Source organism: Poecilia mexicana, unplaced genomic scaffold (genome assembly GCF_051168715.1).
Source record: "Poecilia mexicana isolate PSO_F unplaced genomic scaffold, ASM5116871v1 scaffold_5, whole genome shotgun sequence".
NCBI lineage: Eukaryota > Metazoa > Chordata > Actinopteri > Cyprinodontiformes > Poeciliidae > Poecilia > Poecilia mexicana.
This window is the reverse complement of record NW_028263374.1, coordinates 24,112,627-24,135,967: the sequence shown is the minus strand read 5'-3', so window position 1 is coordinate 24,135,967 and position 23,341 is coordinate 24,112,627. Positions and strand designations below refer to the sequence as shown.

General features: G+C 37.9%; 1 protein-coding gene across 3 annotated transcripts in view; it reads right to left on the bottom strand.

The window, feature by feature from the left end:
• arhgef10la (Rho guanine nucleotide exchange factor 10 like a) overlaps positions 1 to 23,341 on the bottom strand; it is a 127,598-nt gene that overhangs the window by 8,819 nt on the left and 95,438 nt on the right. For all 3 annotated transcript variants that reach the window (XM_014985201.2, XM_088005775.1, XM_088005774.1), the window contains 4 exons: positions 16,504 to 16,590; positions 11,462 to 11,676; positions 10,479 to 10,636; positions 7,758 to 7,900 (listed from right to left, as the gene is read on the bottom strand). In XM_014985201.2, the coding sequence (XP_014840687.2) occupies positions 7,758 to 7,900; positions 10,479 to 10,636; positions 11,462 to 11,676; positions 16,504 to 16,590 (603 nt within the window). The remainder of the gene's footprint in view (positions 1 to 7,757; positions 7,901 to 10,478; positions 10,637 to 11,461; positions 11,677 to 16,503; positions 16,591 to 23,341) is intronic.

The following is a 23,341-nucleotide window of genomic DNA, read 5'->3' as shown; positions in this document are numbered from 1 at the left end:
TTTTTCCCCAAAAAGTAACTACTGACAAATCTTTTTTTTATTACTGGATACGTTTATGGCGACATTGTGTGCAGGCACCAGTCGCTCTGCAGCTCTGCTGCAGCCCTGCTGTGTCCTGAGCGAGCATGCTGCAGTGAGTCCCTCAGCACAGCAGTCAGTCACACACAGCCATCCGTCCTCCAGCATACCACCAGTAGTCTGAGCAGAGAAGACCCATCCCACTTCATGTTCACTTAGAGAATATATCACACATCACGTGCAGAGCTGAAACAGTAGTGATCAATGCTCTTCATGCTCGCAGTTCCATCTCCTGATTTGCCACCAGAGGCGAGTCCGAGTGAGATGTTTTTATGCCCAAATGCGATACTAATGGTCACGTAAAGCTTGTGACCAATAGGAAAATTCAACTGTAGTAGCCACCACTGAGATGACGGCAGGTAAAGTATAGCAGAATTAAACAAATTTACATTGGCTTGTCAATATTTGCACTGAAACATTAAGAACGTACCCTTAGGAACAAATTTAGATACTTTATGTACTAAAAGAAAAGTTGATTTAGTTGATTAGTTACTCTTTAAGATGCTTACTAAGCTCTTTTACTGATGCTGACCCAGGATTTTGAGCAAAGCACATTGTTCATCAACAATAGTGGATTTCTGCCATTTTAGTTTTCGTAAAACTTCGGAGTTCGGTTAGTTGTATGTCAAGTAATTGTCATATATCAACAAACTTCAATGTAATTATGGGGGATGACTGCATTTTAATGTGAAGTAGAAGCAAAAAGGATTGTTAGTTTTCTAAATTTTTGAAAACGGATTAGTTTTGAAATCTGCACAGACTCCATTTATGGGGGATGGACTGAACTCTTTAAGATGGTCAAAGTTTTTGATATTCCTTTATAATCTGCCTCTGCTTCACTCTTTTCCACAACTTTATCCCTGATCTGCCTGGTGTGATCCTTAGTCTTTATGATGCCGTTTGTTCAGCAATGTTTTCTTGCAAACCTCTGACACTTAATAGACTAAATACATGTGCAAGTCAGACTTTTGCAAATATTCAATTAAAAACAGAAATTCATAGCCACTTAGATTCCTGCTGTGTTGTTTCTTGATGGTTAGCATATTAAATCCTAGGGAAATATTTGATGAAAAATGAGGATAGAAAAAATGTTCAGGGGTGAGGAATATTTTTACAACCTACTCTGTACATTCACACAATAGGAAATATTGATTTCTGCAGACTTAGCTAAAGAGTTTTAATATGTCAATCATTATTCTAAATCAACTATTAAAGCCCCCCATTTTTAACAGTTTAAAGCATCGTTTGTTTATCGGTTGTTAATGTTGACTGATGAGGTCAGCAGAGACCCCCCAAATCACATCCATTTGTTGCCACAAACTTGCTTTTGCAAATTAGATCTAAATGTCCCTCTTAATTTCATAATTTGCAGAGTCCCAGATCCACAGAGAATGTTTTTTTGCATCATTCTTGCAGCTTCTATCTTTTAAAGAGCACAATGTAGCAAGAGTTTCAGGCACACACTCTTAATGAGTTGTTTGAAATAAATGCAATGAGCCTTATCGTGGCAACACATGCAGCCCCTGCGGTCTTTGGCGTGACAAGGGGTGGTTTGGGCATAATCTTGGAACTCATATCACCGTCAATACACAAGTTGCATAAAACTGGGCAATTACTCAGCTTTGGGGTGGGGGTGACTGAGTGAGGATGAGAATTTACCACCCACCCCAACCCAAGTGCACTGGCAGACAGGGATTACCACCTGTTTGTGCGCCCTTGCCAGTAGGCCTTCCTTTGTTTGAAATTAGGGAAAAGAAGCCTTTGATGTTTTTTTCCTCTTTTAATTGATGCTCCAGCAGCGGGCGCCTTATATAGCTGGGAAACTATATATAATACATCTCAGTCTTTTTGCAGTGATCAAAAAGTTCAATATTTATAATTAGAAGGTAAATTTTACCCTCAGTAACCCACTTTTAATCAAACAGGACGAGCTTGCACAAAAACAGTGTTCAGAGTTTCATCTTCCTATACGTTGCATCGCATAATTATCACATTAATCATTATCAAGCATGGTGGAGCTAACAGCGACTTTCAGCTCATCAATTCCTGACATACTGTGGTTGCAGATTGCCATCTTGCCAGCCATATGTCTGAAACCACCTGGAGGGCGTTCTGTTAAGTGAAGAACAGTACATCACAGGAGACCGACGGAGTCCAGAAAAGCAAATCACATAAGACGCTTTTTTTTTTACAGCATGTCTTTAATATTTCTAGTAAAGTAATATATGCATTTAATCTAGTTTTACACTGAGTAGCTGAATTCCCTAAACATTTTATGATATATAGTCACTGTGGACCAAATGTGCTGAATGCCTGCTGAGCTGTGTCATATACAGGGATAAGTACAAGTCACAATGTTGCCCCCAACCAACAATCTGGTATTAGTCTACTGAATCCAGCAAGATGAGGTAGTCAGTGAAGCTTGACAGTAGTAATGTGCCCTTTTCCACTCAGCTCCGCAGTGTCACACTAACGGCAACATCCCTCCTATAGTCCACCTCCAGCGGCGGGAAATAACAGCAGAGTCAGAGTCGCAAACACTACAGCTGGTCTGAACAGCTCATTAGTCCTTCATTACACCAGGCGACAAGGTGTCTTTGTCCTTTGCCATGAGCTGAATCCACATCTCCACTGTGAGGGCGAGGGAGTGGACAGGGCAGCTGAGTGATAGGTTAAACCAAGAGGAGCAGAAAATAATATGGTGAAGAAAAGAACAAGGGGATGCCAGCAAGTACTGATCAGAGCCTGCAAGCACCATGCATGTCCTTTTACGTTAAGGCCTGGTAGAATCTGAGTGAAAGAGACCTCTGCAGTGGCCTTTAACACAAAGATCGGGCTATAAAAAGCAAAAGCGTCAGTGCTAACAGCAGATTCAATCAACCCCTACTGTCTGACTAAATTGTAGATAAAATTTGACTTGATTGGTTAAGATTTTCTTAATTTTCTCTCCAATTAAGTTGTTTCAAAATCCGATTGTCATTCTCAATTCCTGCTGCTATTTAGCCCTTTTATATGCTCTGATTAAATGTAAATTGGGTTTATAGTTTTTTTTTTTTTTTGTTATTTCACTTACACTTTAAGGCTTCTGTTAGGAGTAAAATGGTTTTCAAAAAACTATTCAAAACTAAGACAGTTTTATAAGACGTGGACCTTGGTAGAGAGAGCGGTTCAGAGCACGGCTGTAATAGGTTTTGCAAAAAGAAACAAAAATAATGAGCCGATGCCACAGACAGCTCAGCAACAAAATAGCCCACTGAGACATCATTTTAATATCTCTCTGCCACTTAACTTTCAGCGCTCACCTCTGTTCTCTAAGAAATATGCAGAAGGGTATAAATCCAGCCACTTTGATTGTGAAAAGAAAGCTGCATGGATTCAGATTTTGTAGTCTCCAAAGTATAATACTGGCCCACAATAGGGGATAAGAAAGAGTTTAAGACATTTAAAAATATCAAAAATGTTCTTACAGAGAAATATACTGAATTTTGAAGACAATTTTCATTCACTTATTCTTTTGTAAAGCTTTGGCCCACCAATGTGGATTTTAGCTGAAAGCAAATTTGCTTTAGTTATAACATAAGTAGGGTTGTCATGATGCAAACACTTCAAAAACGACAAAGGTACTAAGACATAAATATTTTATACTGCGGAAACATGGTTCTTTTAAATTAAGAGCAAAAAACATGTTTAATTACATGTTATGTAATTATGGAATAATTCAGCCCTCATTTAGGAAGATATACAATTTAAAATAGTCACTTCCAGGTTTGGTAAAATGGTAAACAAAACAACACTTCATATAAGTGGTAATATTCTTTAACCTGTCATTCACGAGAGGACCCAAATTTGGGCCCTCGGCCCTTGCCGCAACAAGATCAATTGAAAACACATGCTATACATTTATCAATATAGGCATATTGCATATCCACGGATCGGGGAAAAGCTCATCTAAATGACAGAAACAATATTTTCTACCTCAACAACACCCAGCTTGAACACTAACAGCTTGATAAAAAAAAACGTAATTAGATGCTAACGAGGCATACCCGGTAAAAAAAAACTCAACAGTGAAAGAGCTAGGTGGCCCGATCCTCACAAACTATCGATCAGAGTAAAGCCGAAGCTCTGCCGTTTCCAACAATACCAGAATCACCACGCTACGTGCAAAACTCACTGAACCAGCAGCTAAAGAAGAAAAAAAAGAAATAGCTAATTTCACGAAGCGAAAAGCATAAATTCAGTCCTACCTTTGCTGTTTCGTGGTCATAATCCTTATTAGACTAAATATTTCCACTTGGTTCGATAATCCATTTTCCCTAAGTCCGTCTCATATTGTTTTCGGCTCCGCCCAGAGCCTCTTCCGTGTCCCAGCTACCTTATACAAAATCTAGAGGCGAACTCCGTCAGGAAGCTTTAAATTATTTTGGATGACCTGATGAATGACCAAGGGTATTTGCTGACCCTTTTGTCGCCAATTAACATGTTGGCTTTTTCTCCATTAAAGTAAAAAAATTTCCCAGATTTGGTCTGAAAGGATGAACTGGCTTATAAACCAGCTGCTTTAGCCGCAGAAACTTAATTTATTTCTGTATAGTATGGTATAATTTGGTTATCCTGTACATAATTTCCATTTACCCCAGTAGTGGGTAGACAATGTAATGAAATAATACAAAGATGAAGGCTAAAACAAATAGTGCTATCAAACTTCCTTAGGGTTCTGCTGGTGCCAATTTAGAAACCACAGGAAACGGTCTTGTTCTTCCAGAAAGAGTAAAGGTTATTTTTTAAATAACAACAGATTTAGAATTCAAGACTTGTAACAAGATGCTTGACTGCAGGATGAGTCGCAGAAAATGAAACAGGGCAGCGATGTCCAGTAAAGTCATAGAAAAACAATTTAACAGTGCGGCAAATTTTACAAAACAATGACAATCCATGTAGAAAAGCATCACAACCAAGAACGTGACTGTTCAAACCTGTCCTGTCATCTTGGAGGAGCAAACATAATTCTTGTTCAGGTTCTTTACATGCACAGCGGCTCCTGTGCAGCTCGTACCCTTGGGTCCACATTAGTGAGTAAGACAAGGTTAGAAAAGAGGTAACTAGAGCTGACCTGCGAAGCTCTCTGGGACACACCCTGAACCAGAACTGTGCTTTCATTGCGCGGCCAATCAGCTGCTTAAGCACGAGTCTCTAGAGGACAGGGTGAGGGAAGAAGAGGTGATGAACAAAAGGAGACATTTCAAGCTCAGCTCTTTCCTGATTATGTGGATCCTGGAGCTGACTTGGTAAGCAGCTGTCCTTTTAGTGAAAGTCCAGATTTGTCAACTGCTTCTCCTCATTTGCTGCAGCTTACAGCCATGATAATGAGTAATTACACCATGTCAGAAAACGAAGGTTTGGAAATCAGGACGTATTAAAAAAAAGCCTTGGCTGGTGCTAAAATTAAGCAATTGCAACCTCAGATAAGCAAACAACATATGGTGTATTTCACTATGTCATTAATTATATAACTAGGACTTTGTCGGGAAAAACAGAGTAGGGATTACATTGTAATGCACTGAAGGACAGCCGTTTACAAGCAACAATCTAAATTAATGGCCTTCTGTGAGTTGGTATTAGTCCCCATTACGTGTTTAGGAATTGTGTCCAATACACTCCAATGAAACACTTTGACTCCTTTCTTCTGTAGACCAATCTCATTCCCCATTTTAGCTGCCAGTGTTGGAGTGCAAGGACTCCAGATGCTAAATTCAGCGTTATGAATTGTTGCTCTTTGACAAACCTTTTTTAAAAGTGTAGGAGGGGAGGGAGGGGGGTGATGTTTCTTAAAATGGTACTGCAATGATATTCAGTATTTAAATGCTATCTGAGACTTAGGGTAGGGAATAATTTTTTTTGCAATTTCTCTGAGTAGCAAGATCGCATAAAGTGGTGCTTCAAACTTTTGGACGAATTGCCTTGAATACCTTTGTATTGCCTTGAACATTTTCCACTTGTTAAAAATTCTTCTCGTGATGGAAGAATGAACAGTTGATTGGTTGGAAAAAAGCCTTGTAAACCTTTCTGGTTATGTTGGACAATAACAATACTTTTATCATCTTGCTGATGCCAAATCCACATAACATCTTGTCAGTGCTAGTGATGCATACGGAGGTTTGCGGGCTCGGGGAGTTCAATTTCACACAGATGAATCGGCGACTGGACAGAGACTAGCTGAAGGGAGCCGAGGCTCACTTAACTTCATTTTCATTACATGTTGAAATGAAGACTAGATCTGATCTAGTTTATATTCTCCTAAAAGTGAAGCTATTGCTTAATTTTTTTTTTTGCTTGTTTGATAAATGTTATCAATCCTACCAGTAAAATGTGAACTTATCCAGCCTGCATGTATTTACTACATATGCTTTTTTATTCTCCAACATAAAACTCAATCTATTTATTCAACTATGTCCAATCACCTTTGACATATAATTAAATGGTAATGGGTTTCAGTTTGGTCTCTCAGTATCATGTTTACCTTGCCCAGAATAATTTGGTTTTATGTCATTCATGATCATAGACCACAGCCAGAAAACTCGCACTGCTCTACACTCTGACAAATCAAAAAGAGAGAACACCTCGGAGGATAACTGCACAAAAAATGGAAATAATGACAGACACAACCGCCAGTTTGACTTTTAGAAAATGATAGTGCAAGGCACTGTGTCATCACTCACAGTTCCTGCAGTATAGCTTATTTGTGTAGGGCTTCTACACATTTTTTATGAATCTACAAGAGGGCCTGCCTCGTTGTCCATGTAGTGGCTCCAGTGGCAGTAAATCTTGATGACATTGCAGATTAGATTGCTGGCTCTCAAAGGTTGTATTCATAAATCTTCCCTGAAATGAAAGAATATTACCTCAAATGTTGCACGAAAAAAATATATGTAAAGATAACATAATGTCTTGTTGGTTCTCTAAAGCTTTAGCGACGTTTTAGTTTTAAAAAAATTACAGAATTCTGTTGACAGAATGTTAGGATTAATAGAAGAATCCGTTTCCTTTATTTTTGTTTTCAAAGTAGTATTTCTGAATTGTTTTTACTATAAAGGATGTTTTTTTTTTACAGTTTAGCAATAAAATGGAGTTTTTAATAAGTAGTGTACTTTTTGGGAAATTTAATTTCAGAGCAGGTAAAATGCCTTTGCCAGCAGGGTTTTAAAAGTTAAAATGCTTGAAAAAGCACCTTGACTTCTGATTACTCTGTTAAAAAATGTATCTTAGTTACTTTACTGATTACTTGATTTTATAAGTAATTAACTTGGATTACAAGTTACTTTATTACTTACATTCAGCAGCTGTGAACAGCCTCAACATAATGACAACTTGGGTGAGTAAATCTTGTTTAAGGGCAGCACTTCAGAAATAATGTCCGAGTGTGTCTGGAGAAATTGAACTTCATTTTCTAAGAGATTTAGAAAATCAAACTTAATTTGTTACTGATTTTAAAAAAAATAAGAAGGGTTAAGAGTGGGGGTGGAGTTTTTTCTTTTAATTAAGTTCTTTAAGATCTCTAGGTATTGTGATGCATTTCTGTATTTATTCTTCTTTTGCGATTAGGTCACTGTTGAAAAAGAGATTTTGTTATGAAAATTTTAACCCACAAACAAGAGTTTCAGGATCCTACAGGGGTTTACCTGAGTCGTAAGGGTAGATATTTGTATGACTGTGACAGAGTTCCCACAGCTTGCCCACACAGATTCATCCAGCACCAGCAAAGTCCGAATTGGCTCCGCTCCCAGGCTAACGCATATTGGAGATTCAGGGTCCCAGAGGTCATCTGCAATAACACATAAACCTTTTTATCTCAAAGATTAACAGAAAAGTCGAAAAATCATAGGCTTTCTTTTTTTTTTCCCAAGGTAGCTAATAAACTACAAAAACAGGCCCTCAGCATTTACTCTAACAGTGTCATATGGAGTGAGGCAACTGTGGTCAACTTAAACCACCAGTTTCAATGAGCAAACTTGTCAATGGAAAACAGCTAGATCATCAGTGAAGAGGGTTCAGTAAAGGTCTTTTTTTTCTGTTTCTGTGAAACAAGTGATGTGACAGAAAGTTTGCAGTGGGTTGAAAAGAACTACGGTTTTCTATTTGAATATTAAAAAAAAAGTGACACTGTAAATCAGCACACACTGTGCAGAACAACATTTGCTTCTTCACCACCCACATGCTAATAAGTTTCGAGTAAACTTTAATGCACTCTCCCACTGTGTTATCACCAGCTTCTGTCCCTGTTTGAAAGGAACTTCAGTTATCCATGTCTCATCAGATAATTTTGCCTTATTGGTGTGAAAGAGAAGCAGACCTTTTTCTTGGAGTCCTAATCACAAGGCCAGACCTTGCAGGTAACACAAAAGCCCATTTTAAAGGGGATTACACAAGCCTTCCCATTTGCTGTGCATTAATGAAGGGAAATTAAAGAAGGGGGTGCATTCAGCCATTTAATTAACATTTTCAGTTGTTTATTTTTCCCTTTCATAGAAGGATAGCTTTACAATACCTTCTGACTTCCACAGGTTAATTGTTTGGCATGTTCTAAAGGTCATTTTCCCACCTTTTCAAAATTCACACTTGCAAATGCGCCTCTGATCCTCTGTTAACCGAAGCCTTGACAACATTTCTCCATCTTTAAGGCCACATTTACACAGTGCCGATTTTTGGTGAAACCGTAGCATTCTTGTTGCGAGTCAGATGGGCACTTAGATGTCTCCAGTGATCGGAATCTCTGACATTGCCACTTTTTGAAACCGGATCTCAGAGTGGAACTTTTTGTTAAAAACCCCCCATGGAGGTGTGAAGTACTCCGCAGATGTGAAAGCAAACATGCGCGGGACGGTAGGCTGCAGGGTTTGTTCTACGACAGATAACAACAAAACCAGCGGCGGATTGCACTGTGCTGCGTGTGCCACTCATCCTGCTCAGCTCAACATCACTTCTGATACAGAATATGTATGTGTCACATGAGCACTTGGTTTATCGGAGACGGGTTGCTGCTTTCTAAATGGGGGCGAAGCAAGTAAGGTAAAAGCCAAAGGTCAAAAGCACATGTGCAGCTTGGCAAGATGACAACAGCAGATTCAAGGTGTCTTCGCAGTCTCATCTAAATGTGGAACATTGGCCCAATAAACATCCAATAATATCAGCAGCTGCCAGTCTTGTGTTGATGTTCCTAAAGACAGGGAATGTGTTTGTCACGTAGCATCAAATTTCTCACCAGAACGCTAGCCTAATGTTTGATGGACATGTCTTGAGAAACTAAAGCTAAAGCAAACCTAAAACAAAGCAGTAATGTTTTAGGGGTTTTTTTGGTGCAAGTGTCAGGTGACTGTATTTTTTTCTGGTTGTTGCAGACGGTATCATGCTTGACAAGGGCATGAATCTTTAACAGGTGTGCCAAATCCACAAACATTCTCTGACACCCTCGGGAGCTCTTCTCCTGTCCTTTATTGTTATATATATCTATAAAGCATGAATAGTAATATTTAATCAGCATGCAGCAGCTTGGTGTAATTAATCATTCTCTCAGCTTGGGAGAAGTGGGGAGCGCAGTAGGCAGACAGGCACGCTGACATACTTTGGCCAGGTAAAAGGAACCCACTGATAGAGCTATTGTGCTCCTGCTGGCTCTGAAGACTGCAAACCTCTGCTGAGATGGTGTTAAGCCCCATTGGCCTTGTGCAACGCCTGACTAAACATGGCATGCCATCTACCACATGGTGAAGTGTTACGTTCATATTTGCAGTGGGTGTGAAAAATCCCTGTGAAGGGAAGGGGAAAAACATTATGACAAAAAGTAATTGAAAGGCAACCGTTTTGGCAGCTCAAAAATAATGAATGCATTCTGTGATTTTATTTCCCAAACGCCAATATTTATAGGGTAACTAAATAACAAGTTTACCTTGAATATAATAGTTTTTGTGATAGCTATGTGAAGTGTGAAAACTGTTACAGTAATTATTTCAAGGTTTGAAGAAGATAGCTTATAAATGGCCCAATCGTGTCTTTAAAACAAAAGATACCCAAATCATCTGATGTTTCAATATGAATAAACAAACTTGCATAACAAAAAAATATAAATTAACTTAAAAAAATATATTGCTTTCTCTTTGTATGCTTTTCCAGGGTTGTAAATGTAAGCATTAACATGAGTTAATATAATCATTCCAACATGCCTTTGTTCCTTAAGCACTGTGTTTTTATTCAATTGTTTTGAATTGGGTTTTTTTTTTTAGCATAACTAAAAAATGTTTTTCCCTTCAGAGGGACTGAACTTAAGATATTACCCATAACATACAAAAAAAAATTAAAAATAAAGCCATTAGTACAGACAGAGAGGGACTAACGAAGAACCTCACCATTGTTATTTCTTCCATAAACCATCACTGTACCATTCCGCAAACCCGCAAACAGGAAGCGAGCGGAGTGCTTCAGGCACAGCACAGGGCAGCCCTCTGGGTTGTGGAGGGTCAATAGGCATTGTGCTGCGGTGTCCGCGCTCCCATAGACCAGAATGCTGAAAGCACAACAGTAGCACGAGCAAACATGATAAATGAGTGTCATTTGAAATGACAGAGTAGCTCGTTTTCATGCAGTTTGATTTAACAGTGCACGAAGCATTTCACATGTGGAACCACTCTGTCTTTCGCTTGCTTTAAATGCCACCTGAACTTTGCAGGATCTTATTCTCCTCACGATGAAAACTGCATATTGCTGTTTATTTATCTCTGGCAAAATAAAAAAAAAAAATCTGCAGCATTGGAGCTGACAGTCTTATGAGACTTGAAATTGTTAATTTCTTTTTCTTTTTAATTATTTTTTTGCATAGCTAGATGAGTTCTTTTTTTTCCCTAGATAGGTTACATTAACTGAAGGATAATGAGTCAGCACAAGTAAACTGCCCTGTTTTGTATTTTTCAGTCACATCTGTGACTAAAAGAACCCCACAATCCCTACTGTTAATTAAGGACACATACAAAGGTAACAATGCATTATCTGAGTGTGCTTTCTGTGAGAAAATCAAAAATCTATTCACTGTTGCTGTGACTGGAGACTGAGATTAAATCTATCCTCTAAACCTTTTGATCTCCTCAGTGAGGGCATCAAAAGCTTTATTGGATTTAAAAATGAAACTGATCTTTGCACAAGTGGCAGTATTGATACTTTGCAGGAATATCAACTATGACTTCTTGATCTGATGAAATATTGACAGGCAAATCTTTACAATTGAAAATCTTATAGGAGCTTGGCCAATGATAGTATCTGATTTTATTTTATAACAAAAGCTAAATGAAGGTGTACTGAAAGGCATTGTTACATTTTTTAAGGATAAAGTGCTTACCGGCCATCATCTAATCCAACACAAATGTTGGTACCGGCCCCTGCTGCAGCCTTGTGAATGCCCACATCTTCCTCCTCTGTTGGTGAAGGCGCCTGCACATACTCCAAGCATCGAATTGCAGAACTGATCTGTAGGCTCTTCACAGCGCGGGGGGTAGGCCTGTTGAGGGAAAAAATCTCTACGTGGCCCTGAAAACCTTCGCCTGCACCAGCCACCTGTATGGAACAAAATAAAATCTCAGTGAAAAAGGACAAAGACTTAAGAAAGAAAGACTTAAGCAAGGAATACTGTTTTTAAATTTTAACCTTTCTTCTCTGTGATCTCCTGAAAACTTCAGCTGATCGGATGGATTTTGTAAATTACAGAAAATGTTTTCGCATTTTCTCTATTATATAGAGTGACTCCATTTAATATGATGATTACATTAAATTAATCTGAAGATTTAACATATTGGTTATAGGAAAATTACTATTATTATGACTGAGGTAATTGCTCATACTTTTGTAATTCAGTCTTCCTCCCCTGCAATCTGTTGTCATGGTTACACTAAAATCAATTTCTCATTGGGTGATAAGCCTTGTGAGGAGTCTTGAAGCTATTCCTGCCAAGAAGCTGTTGTGTGGCATAAAGCAAGCACAAAGCTGACCTCTCAAAAAAAGCTTTTGTCCATCAGTGTAGCTGGATCCAACCCAGTCATGATGCTTTATCGACCTTTACAGACTGGTGTTATAAATTTATTATTTTATATTGTACAACATGGTAAGCTGTCTATTTGTATAAGAATGTTTTTTATTTGTTTCCATGTCGTGGACGTATTTATGGCTTTGGTGACTTTTGAGAGCATGAGCTTTGCATTGACTGCATGGTTCCAAAGTGAGGAACCTGCAGAATATTCCAAAATCCAGTAGTGAGAAATCAATCAAGAGAAACCAACTCATTTCTGAAAAGAGAGGTGAAAAAATAGCAGCAGAGCTGCTGGATTACCATGGTGAAATAAGACTTTGGGATCTCTTAATCTCTTAATTTTCTTTCCCCATTTCTAACCATCCCTCCTAATTTAAAGCAGATCTTAAAAGAATGTATTATAATGAATAAAATGCTCATTTCTTTATCAGATGTGACTGTTTTTCCTTTAAAAACATTGGTAACAGTAGAAAGGTGTAATCAATGCTTCAGACACATTTAGTTTGACTGATTTATTAAAGACAATTTTGAAAGTTGATCACCAATGACTGGTTTATTGACATTCATGCGTTTTGAAGTTAGTAATATCTTTTTCATTCAGCTATGCAAATGTTGCGATACCTGATGACATACTTATTACAAAGATTATTCTGTTGAAACTGAGAAAGTTCAGAAAGCAGTCGTCCTCAGATCATTGTTAAACTGTTTTACATATCTTTAAATTGTGAAGGTCAGAGGAGAACTTGTCTTAGTTTGAATGTTTCTTAGAAGTCAACAATGGAGGCTTAAAAAAAATGTGTGAATCATTGATCCTTTCAGACCTTGTCATTTTTTATCCCCTCATTCTTTGTCATAGCACATTGCATAATATCATCCCAAGAAGATCAAACACTCATCTAAACGTCTACAATCTTTTCATCACTGAAGAACAGAGAGGGTCTCATAAGTTTCTGAAGAGCTATGAGTTGCCTGACAATGAGGGTTTTTTTTTTTGTTGCTGCCTAGATCAAATATGAGATATACTGCTACAGTCAAGCAAAGATAAAATAAAAATAAAATCATTTTCAATTAACTCAACTTCTTATAAGAAATTATACAAGGTCACGCCATACACTTCCAGATTCTGTTTTCAGGACCAATGAAATTTAATATCGACATAGAGCAGCTGGGAGTCTATGGTGTTTGGTCGCAGTTTCTCTCATACAGCATCTAAAGATGTCTTTGAGACTTCCACGAGCAAAAGGGCTGCAAAAACGATACCATACTAAGGAAGACAGCAAGATATTCACATGAAACTACACCAGTCATAACGAGTGCAAGAGGATCCAACATGTCAGAGTGAGTGGAAATCTAACAAGCCAAGATGTAATTGGGGCTTGACTTCGTATGTACCACTGCTGTATTGGTTTTTAAGTTTCCTTTAAATTCCCAGTGCTGAAATAAAAATAGGAAAACAGAAGTCACCCAACCTCTCTCTGATAAAATTTCACTTAAGGTGGCATTGTTGCCACTGCCAAACAATTCCTGTGTTGTGCTTTGGTTCTAATGTGATTTAAATTGTTATGCCTGTAGGAGGTCAGACAAATATGACTTTCATAGAAAAAAAAAAAAAAATCCCACCTACTTGCTGTAAAGACAGCAAGGAATTATTTCCTCTGTATAAATCATAACATGTGAGTGAGACATGGGCTAAATATAGTCTTTAGCTTTTCTCTGCAACACTCATCCTTATTTGCATGCAATCATTTGTTTGATTTGTATCAGCACACAGAATCTGGACAGGAGCAATCCTTTGGGCTCTTGAAAATGAGCCAGAACAAATAATGGTCTGTTGCACAGGGTGAAAAGAAGATTGGGAGCACTCATCTTGCAGCAAAGCCCCCCCCCCCCCCCCCTCCAAAGCAGAACAGTTTCAAGTCACTGAAGAACAACAGCCAGAAGCAGTCCAGACTCAGCCAGGCATTTTAACATTCTTTTCTCATATTCTTCTAATTTAAGTTGTAAGTATCTGTTGAAAATGCTGCGTTCTGGTGACATCATCGCCATTTATATAAAATACCAAACAACTGGAGTTGTGTCCTGCACGACAGTTGTGCAATACAGTTGTGTTCTGCTTTAATCACAAACCTAAATCAGTGAATGCTCTGGTAGCATTTAGTAGATTGTTGCTATGAAACCAGTGAAAAGCAGAATGAAGTGTCTGAATTCACTTAATATAAAGTAAAAAAAAACTGAAGGCTAAGAGTTCATTTATTAACCCTGGCATGGATGCATCTACGCTTTTCTCTACAGCAAATGTATTCTTGTTGTACACAATAGGAAGCAAAAGGGCAGCATTTGAGGAGATTTTGTTCCCAAAAAACGAGAACTACGAGGGTAGAAAAAGTGGGACGGGGAAGGTGAAGGCATTCAGGCAAACATTGCAGTATCAGGCTGATTAGACACAATGTCATTACTCTGATCAAAGCGTGCAGAAATCCCCATAGCCCATCTCACTTTAACATGATTAGTGTCATCCCTTATTTGACAAGGCTGCCAGGGAGGTAGAACCAACTGGGGGCGTGAACACTCAGCCACTAATTATTCATACTGGAACCGCAGGCCTTCACTATTATTATGATTATAATTATTATAATTATTGCCATTAATATTTTATTTTTGAGGAAAGTGCTTTGTTTATGTTTTGTTACATATTGTTTTAAATAGCTTCTCATGACAGCAAATGCTAAAGAGTTACGTTTAGAAGTCAAAGAGCTGACTAAATGGTGTGAATGACTTCTTTCCAGAACTTCAAACACTGCAGATTACTCACTCTCAAGTTTTTTTTTAATTTAAAACAAGATCTGTCCTTTCTTTTCTTTTTTTTTTACTTCATTTTAGAAATGTTTTTTCTAAAAAAAGACGGAAAGACAAGTACAAGGAGGAAATATGGAAAGAGAGAATACCAGACAAAACCATAGAAATCTGCTTCTACACCCACAGAAAGAGAGGGAAAAACAGAATAAAAAATGTTGTGACAACACATGCAACAATAACTAAAAAAGTGAACACCTTCTATAGTATGCAGAATTATTTTAGTTTAAAGGCTGGACATCAACAACATCAACATTACCAATGCAGACAGATGTCTTTCTGAGTAATGAAACAGCTTTATTTCCAGACATAATCAATCTGTCATGCAGGTGGATCATTCTGGGTTGTTATGACCACACCTGAATCCAAATGTAAGTAAGAAAACGGAAAACGATGAGCTCTCATGATGTGCTCAAGGTCTGAGTGACCTGTTTAAACTATAATGGAAAGTAAAATAGAATTTGTTGCAAACTAATGTTACTCATATCATAGAAGCAACAAAGCATTTTATCATGAACCATGTGTGATACCAAATGAATGTTTCTAAAAGATCTTTTACGGCACTAAAAACAAGCACAAAAATGTTTTAGGGTGCATTTGAGCACATTTTTGTGCATATGCATATAAATGGCAAGTGGGCATATGCAGATAACCAGGTTCTGATGAAGCAAAGATCTGATGGTGGGCACCGCTGTAGAAGAAAGCATGGTTTCACCTCATTACTTGATTATTCGAGGGCTTATTGAATGGATTAGTTGTTTACCAAAATATTAAACTGCTGCATATCTACTTTACGTCGGACTCGTGTTACAAAATGCACTTAAAAAAGTAGTGTGCAAAGAGCTGCAAAGTCAAAAGGGAAACACAGCTTTGTTATACAATTATGTGGTGGTAAAAAGCAGAGAACTAAAATGCTGAAAATAAAACAATTTCAGGCAGCAATCAGGAATGGGGCCAAGAATGCTAATGATGTCATTTCCTCATCTGAGTGAATGTCGAATCTCCTTTAGAATGGCACCTCAAATGCAATTAACTGTGAGACGCAGGGCCTCACTCTCACTCGTGGAGGGCCAACACTTGATTGAACCACCTTTTAGGTCAAAAGAGGTGTACCTGATAAATTAACCAGCCTTTCCATTGTGGCCAGGGACAAAAATGGAAACTTTTGAAGAAGAAAAAAAAAAAAAGATTTCCTGCTTTGTTTTTTCCACTCTGGAATCTTTCCTCATCCCGGATTGTGTTAAATTTCCGAGAGGTCAGGGGTAGTGAAGTGGTAGTGTGTGAGAATGATTTGTCCCACTCGTCATAAAATTGTGTGTTGCAGTTGTTTACTACTCACAGCAATATTAAAATTATTTACAATAGTTTCCAGGGGACAATTTTCAAATATCGGCATAGTTAAACACAGACGTATTCTCATTTACAGCAAAACATTTAAACAGTAACTGCCGTGAATGGTATGTCCAAGAGTCTGCATTTCTTCATGTGTCACTATCATAACTTACCCAGAGGTAGCCTTGAGGTAAAGAGGTACTCGCTGCAGAAAAGCCCAACAACGCACAGTTAACAGGGTTGTGAAGAGCAGTTTCAAGCTAAAAGAAAAAAAAAAAAACATCCTTATTATGCATGTCTTCAGAGAGTAATTCCATTGTCTTTTCAATATATTATTGTAATTCTAGTTACCATAGTGTAAGCCGGTTTGAGAAATTCTGCAACAAAAATAAGTATGAAAATCTGTAACTTTTAACTGTAGCCTATATGTTTTTTTTTTCATTTTTTCAGAGCAGCCTATTAAATAAAAGAAGCACTGAGACACAGAAAAACCACGCACTATTTTAAGGAGTGCGACTGAATAGCAAAGAGCACAGTATTTCTTGTCAAGTTCATTTTTTGAAACAAAAGAGATCCATTTTCAGTTAAGAAAAAAAAAAAAAACCCTCCCCTCACCAGTGATGGTATCTTGTTTTATAATTTCAAAATAGAATTCCAATGACTAAAGATAAAGACATTAAAAAAAAAATAAAAAATCATCAAATAAAACAAATTATGTAGACAGATTTTTAGTTTGGATGGTACAGGTCCTTTTATCAGCATAAACAAACAAAATAAATAAAAGCCAAGGCTGAGGAGTTTAGTTCAAGTCAGTGACTTTTGAAATCTTCAGTAGCTTTCTATTTCAGAAGAATATTCATGCTTTTTGAATGAGAGTTAAAAGACAAAACGATTTAGAAGCATAATATGTTTTTCAATGGCTGCGCGTTTCGGAGGCCATGTAAATTATGCTATAATAATTCTTCTCATACTAAGAGGACTAAAGCACCCGTTTGCGCTTTGTCAAAATCAATGATCTGTCAAATAGGTAAAATAAATATACATTGCTTATTTATATTGCACAAATGTTTGCCTGAAATGGAGTGACTGAGGTTGACATTTACAAAATGAAGTGCATGTGTGATAGTACACCAACAACCTCTAACCAGGCGCTCTCTATTTGGGAATGATGATTACTTTGGAATATGACCGCTAAAGGTAGGCCATGTAGCCGACAGAACAAATAATTGTGTGTTGTTGGGATAATGGAGGCCAGAAGTGGGTGAGTCGCTGAATTCGAGAAGAGGAAGAGAGTAAGTGAGTGAGTGAGTGAGTGAGTGAGTGTGGAGAGCGTCGGCGACGAGAGCTCCATGTCTTTAACTGTCGTCCTCTATGGCAGCATGCATCAATCACAGGTAATTTATAGCCACCCGTGGCAAAGACCCTCCCTCTTTTCTCTCCATTTGGGGTTGTTTGTAAACACTAAACAAAAAAGGACACTGGCCAGATCACTGCTCTCCTTACATGCTCTGCAAAGCATTCCTCCTCTTTTTCTGTCTGTGCCCATCCATTCAAATTCATTCCAGAGATGCACAGCTCATCCTCTATCAATCTATCAGTCCTGTGTTCCCAATTCTCTTTCCCATCATTCACACTTTTTTTTATGCCTGCCCCTCTTTCTTTTATCTTTGTCTTTTGTCTCCTGCCACCTCTTTTCCTCTTCAAAAGCTGTGAAATGTTTTTTGATAGGTAATTAAGCAATAGCCATAAATGGTGTCCATATGGAAAAGCCCTGTGGTTAAAAGAAAGAGAGCTCTGTAATGGACCAGAGGGACCAAAACTCTATAGTGCTGGCGGGTCACTACTGGATGGATTTTATCAGTCACCTGAGACTGGCAAGCATTGTAGGCCAGTCTTCATAGACCTTGATAGCAGTGTGTCTGAGTACATTGCAGCATTAGACTAGAAATGTATCCATGGTAAATCTGCCTTCCACTGCTTCGTATGGTATTCAAAAGCATTAATGTAGGATTTCGAGTGAAAAGAGCCAATCTCAGTTTATTTATATTAGAATAGTAATTAGCAGCTTGCAAATGACCCCATATTTAAGTGTGCATTAAAAGAGGCAAACCATTTTCCATAATGGATACTTAAAAGTAAAGGCACACAATTATTGAAAATATCAATGAGCTATTCAGTCTGTGTAAATGACAAATCTTAAATATTACATGAAAACCTTTTGATTGAAAAAAATGGCCACAATGAATGAAGCATACTATGACGCCATTGCATTAAAACAGTAGCAATGACTACAATCAATACAGTGAACTACTGGTCCACTTACTGGACCTCTTGAAACAGCCAGTGGAGAGAGCAGAGTGAGCATAACAACAAAGCCTGTAAAATTGTTTCCACCTATGAATGTGCTAATTATATCGACACCGGCACACAGGAAATGTGGCCCTAAAGCAACGTCCATATTACAGGCACTGCCAAAGCTAATATGGTATCAGTGAGGCCCCATTTAAAAATCAATGACATCCAAGCTTTTTCAAAGTCTTCGGTGGGTCTCGTTTTTGCAGCCTGTGTGTCCGTCTGGAAGGCTGTGGGAGTGGAACAGAGAGCGTAAAGACATCCTCTTGTGTGGGTGCATAATGAGAAGGAAAGGTGGGCTTGTAAGCCAGCTGAGGAGATTTGATGGAGGATTTCAGGGAACACGAGGAAGGAAAGGGAGGAAATCGGCAGGTGAGCCAATTAAAGGATGATTTGTTAATGTGATGGGAGGGCGAATTTCCAGCTGCTGGTCACCAATGGCTCCAACAGTCAAAAGAGCATTACTCCCACCTATCATCTCGAGAGGTTCTATTCCATCTACTGGTTTAAGCATATCAGCGCAGAAACGTTTACTGTTTGTCTACAAGATACATTTCATGTGTAAAGCTAAATCTCCTTCCTGTAGGATGGGAACATTTATTGTCAACATTCCTTATATATTATGAAAACTTTTTGCCAAGAGATACTGTGGTACACCTCTTGGCACATTATGTCAGCAGCAGCAAGTAGCAATAGTTTTTGGTCGTGGTCTAATATGACAGGAAAGAGTTTTAATGATTCATGCTTTTGGCTGTCAGACTGTCAGAGCAGTGCTCCCTTGGTAAATATGGCTTCTCCAAATCCAATTAAGGTTGTTTCAATTCCCAAGGCTACTAAGTTGCACTGTTTTTCCTTAAAGCAATTTCCCCCTGTAAGCACTGTGAAATCTTTTTCTTCTCAATGTGTGGAAGACATAGAGATTTGTGACAACTGCTTTCCAAAATACAACAGTGCATTATATTAACTGGAGACTTTTAATGTTATTAATGATGATATGTACGACAACAACAATTGCATTGTTGGTCTCCACAATTCCCATGTAATATATATGCTTTATTGGAAATAGTGCTCTACAGTCACTTTATAAAATACTGCCTTATGTGAAAGTCCTGACCAAACACTTTTAGGCAATTGCAAAAAAAAAAAAAGAAAAGTGTGTGAGCAAATGCTTTTCACTGCACAGTATAGCCTGATGAAAATCTAATAAAAAAATAATATCTCAATAAACAGCCAGTGAACTGGGTGTCGTATACAGGACCCAGGGAAAGAAATTAACCCAGTACTTTTTTCTAATTCCAAAGTCACAGTACCTTCTCCCAATTCCATACCAACAATCTTTTACACGCACTAACAAGCACTAATAGAAAACTTCCACTGTTTATTAACTGGTAATTGACTGGTGCAGGAACTCCCTCTTGACTGTGACTCCACCGCCTCAGGCTAGAGGCAGGACAGCCACAAAGTGAACCGCCAGTCAACCTGAAATTGCTTATATCCAGACCACTGTTACAGGTAATGGAAACAAAAGAAGCTGAAACAGAAGATATTTTGCAAAGTTGGTCTGCAGGTAATTAAGATAGAAAATTTTGATGGACAATGATGTAGGTTCATTGTTAAAACTGAATGGGTGGTTTTAAAGCTCTAGCAATTACAGGATAACGGCATATTAAAAAAAACTACATAAAAACAAAAACTGGATTAACTGGATTTATTTTTTGAGCATTATACTACTTACTACTGATGTAATGAGACCTAATTATGCAATATATTTAGCTAAACATGTTCAGAAGGACAAATCACACACACAGAAAATAAATCTGAATGATTGTAACTGGGGCTGCACAGTGGTGCAGAAAGACCCGGCCCTGGTCTTTCTGCATGGAGTTTGCATATTCTCCCTGTGCATGCATGGATTTCTCCGGATACTCCGGTTTCCTCCCACAGTCCAAAAACATGACTGTCAAGTCAATTGGCCTCTCCAAATTGCCCCTAGGTGTGAGTGTGTGTGTGCATGGTTGTTTGTCCTGGAATGTTAGCTGGAGATAGGCACCAGCACCCCTCCCGACCCCACTAAGGGACAAGAAAATGGATGGATGATTATAACTGTATTTTTTCTTAAAGATGTGCTAAATTCACTTTCTTGGTGATATCTATTATTGACCTTGCGTAGGTGTTCAACTGATGACATGAGGGTAAAACTCAGTTCATAGGATTAATATTATTACTTTGCTAGACAAAGCTTTCTGTGGCTTCATATGCTTTAGAGATTGAGACAGATTCTACATGAAAATACTGATTCCCATCATAGTAAAGTATTATCATAAGATGATCACTCAGAGCAAACTGATATGGATTTGCAGATCCTTCACTGTACAGGGTTTCTGATTGGTATTTTCTGACTACTATGATACAAAAACACAACACTCACAACTGTAATATAAATTCTGCAGGGGTCAAGATTTCAGGTTTTTCTTTAATTTGTCACTTGTCTGTTTTTTTCCCCCCATAAGCAGATGGCTATTTAAAAGAGTGAACCATCTGGGAAGCTTTTGTTAAAAACAGTTTGGAAAAGGGCATGCACTTTCAAACATATTTGGCAGGTAAGTGGATGAGCCATCTGTCTGTCACCATATATTCCAAGCTAGATCCAACCAGTCAGATCAACAGAATGGAGCCTGTTGGTACGATCAAACTCCCGCTGAAGTCAGTAGGGAAAAACTGTGAAAACATCTGTTATGTTGAGGAAAGCCATCAGTGTAGTCCTTTTTCAGTTTTCTGTGGGTTAGCTCTGAGATAGTTGACAAAATAAGCATGTATAGTTTGCTGTTTGTTGACTGTCACCATATCCAAAACAAATGAGCGGATCCAATTGTAATATATTGATAGGACTGACGCGTATAAACTAAATACACCCCTAAAACAGTATGATTTAAAAAAAAAAATGTTTAAATGTCAGCAAGGACAAGATATCAAGAAATCTCTGTTGGTGTATAATGGTTTATTTTGTCTCATTTTATTACACTGTACACTGCACAGCTTGTCACTCTCTGCTTGAAACAACAAATTTTTGCTCTTTTCTCCTTAAGTTTTCCCTCTCCCTGACCTTTTCTGCCCTGATTGATCGAGTGATTTGTCAGAAATGGCAGAGTTCCAGACAGCTGCTCTTTGAGGTGCGCCAATCTTCCCCCTAGGCAGTTGATATGCAGAAGTATCTCATGCTGCTGTCTCTGGCTAAACCAAGGAACGATGTGTATATCCATAGATACATACACTGGAATTGTGTTAAGTAACAGACAATATGGAGAAGGAAAAACCAGACCTCTTGCTGAAAAGAAATAAGCATGGATTTATCATATTTAGGCATTATTTGGGACATATAGGTTGTAGAAACTTGCCTGGCCAATCTGAAATTTGACCTAAGAGAAGAATAGAGTCTCAAAAGTTATCAAAAATTAGGACTTTTATAGTTTGCCAGTTTAAAGGTTAGGAGCATACTGCCCACTCAAAAGAAGAATTGCACTTGCTAAGGATGGAGCCAACTGTGACAAAAGCAATGTGCCCCCAAAAGATTGTTTCTTCAGGAGTGCCCTCCTCAAGGTTATACTGGTTTATCATTAACAGGAACTAGTTAACATCACCCCTGCAAGGTAAGAACAATTTATTTATGTTCATTATTTACCATCTAAATACTTTAAGTAAAACTGAAAAACAAACTGACCCATTAAACTACATGAGGACAAGGCGCGGTGCATCCACGTTCGTCACAGAAATTTTATAATAGATCCTATTTCCCATGATTGTAATACCCAAATTTGGACAAATCGAATCTTATAAAATTTAAAAGATAACACATCTGATCAAATCCAAATAACTCTGGGCAACTTCCTGCCAGTAGATATCATTAACTGAGTCTGTGACCACATTTCATTACAAGAGAAAATGAGTAGATTAGAGATAATTGCTTTCAAAACACAGTTGCCAAAGTGGGTACAAATCCTCCACACGATGGATATGAATTGTTGCATTGTTGATAAAAAACCTCCCAGAAAAAGTTATCAAAATGGCCATGCTGCAAAAGCGCCAAATTGTGAAGGTGGAGTACGACTTTCATCTTTTTATGAGACGTTATAATTTCTGACATCAGAAATGTCAAAATGATATCAGTCTGTTATAATTTTTGTCAAAAGTTATAAAGTAAATCAAGACAGCATGGAGTAAAATGTCTTAAGGAATACTGTTTCAAAATCTGAGACTTTAGTAAATAGAAACAATAAAATATTTCTTGTCATTCTCAGACTTTTACTCAGTCATTGGTATATGTACAGAAGGATCCAAATAATACAGTCATAGTCAATAAGTTAAAATACGCATTCCCAGTCATTTGTCAAATTAAAAGAACCTTTTGAAAATTGACAACCTTTAAGAAGGCATTCAATATATGTCACATTTCTATATTAAAGTGTTTTGTTGGTTTGATGTTATGTTCTAGCTGTAAATGTTGTGTTTTCATTTACTATAAGAGGAAAAAAGCACTCTAAAGGCTTTCAAACAACCATCTGTGCCTAATCTATGTAATACGATTTATTTAATGATGACGTTTCTGAAATAAATGGACATTTCAGTGATATTCAAAATTTCTGAATGGGTCTGCAGAGGGTA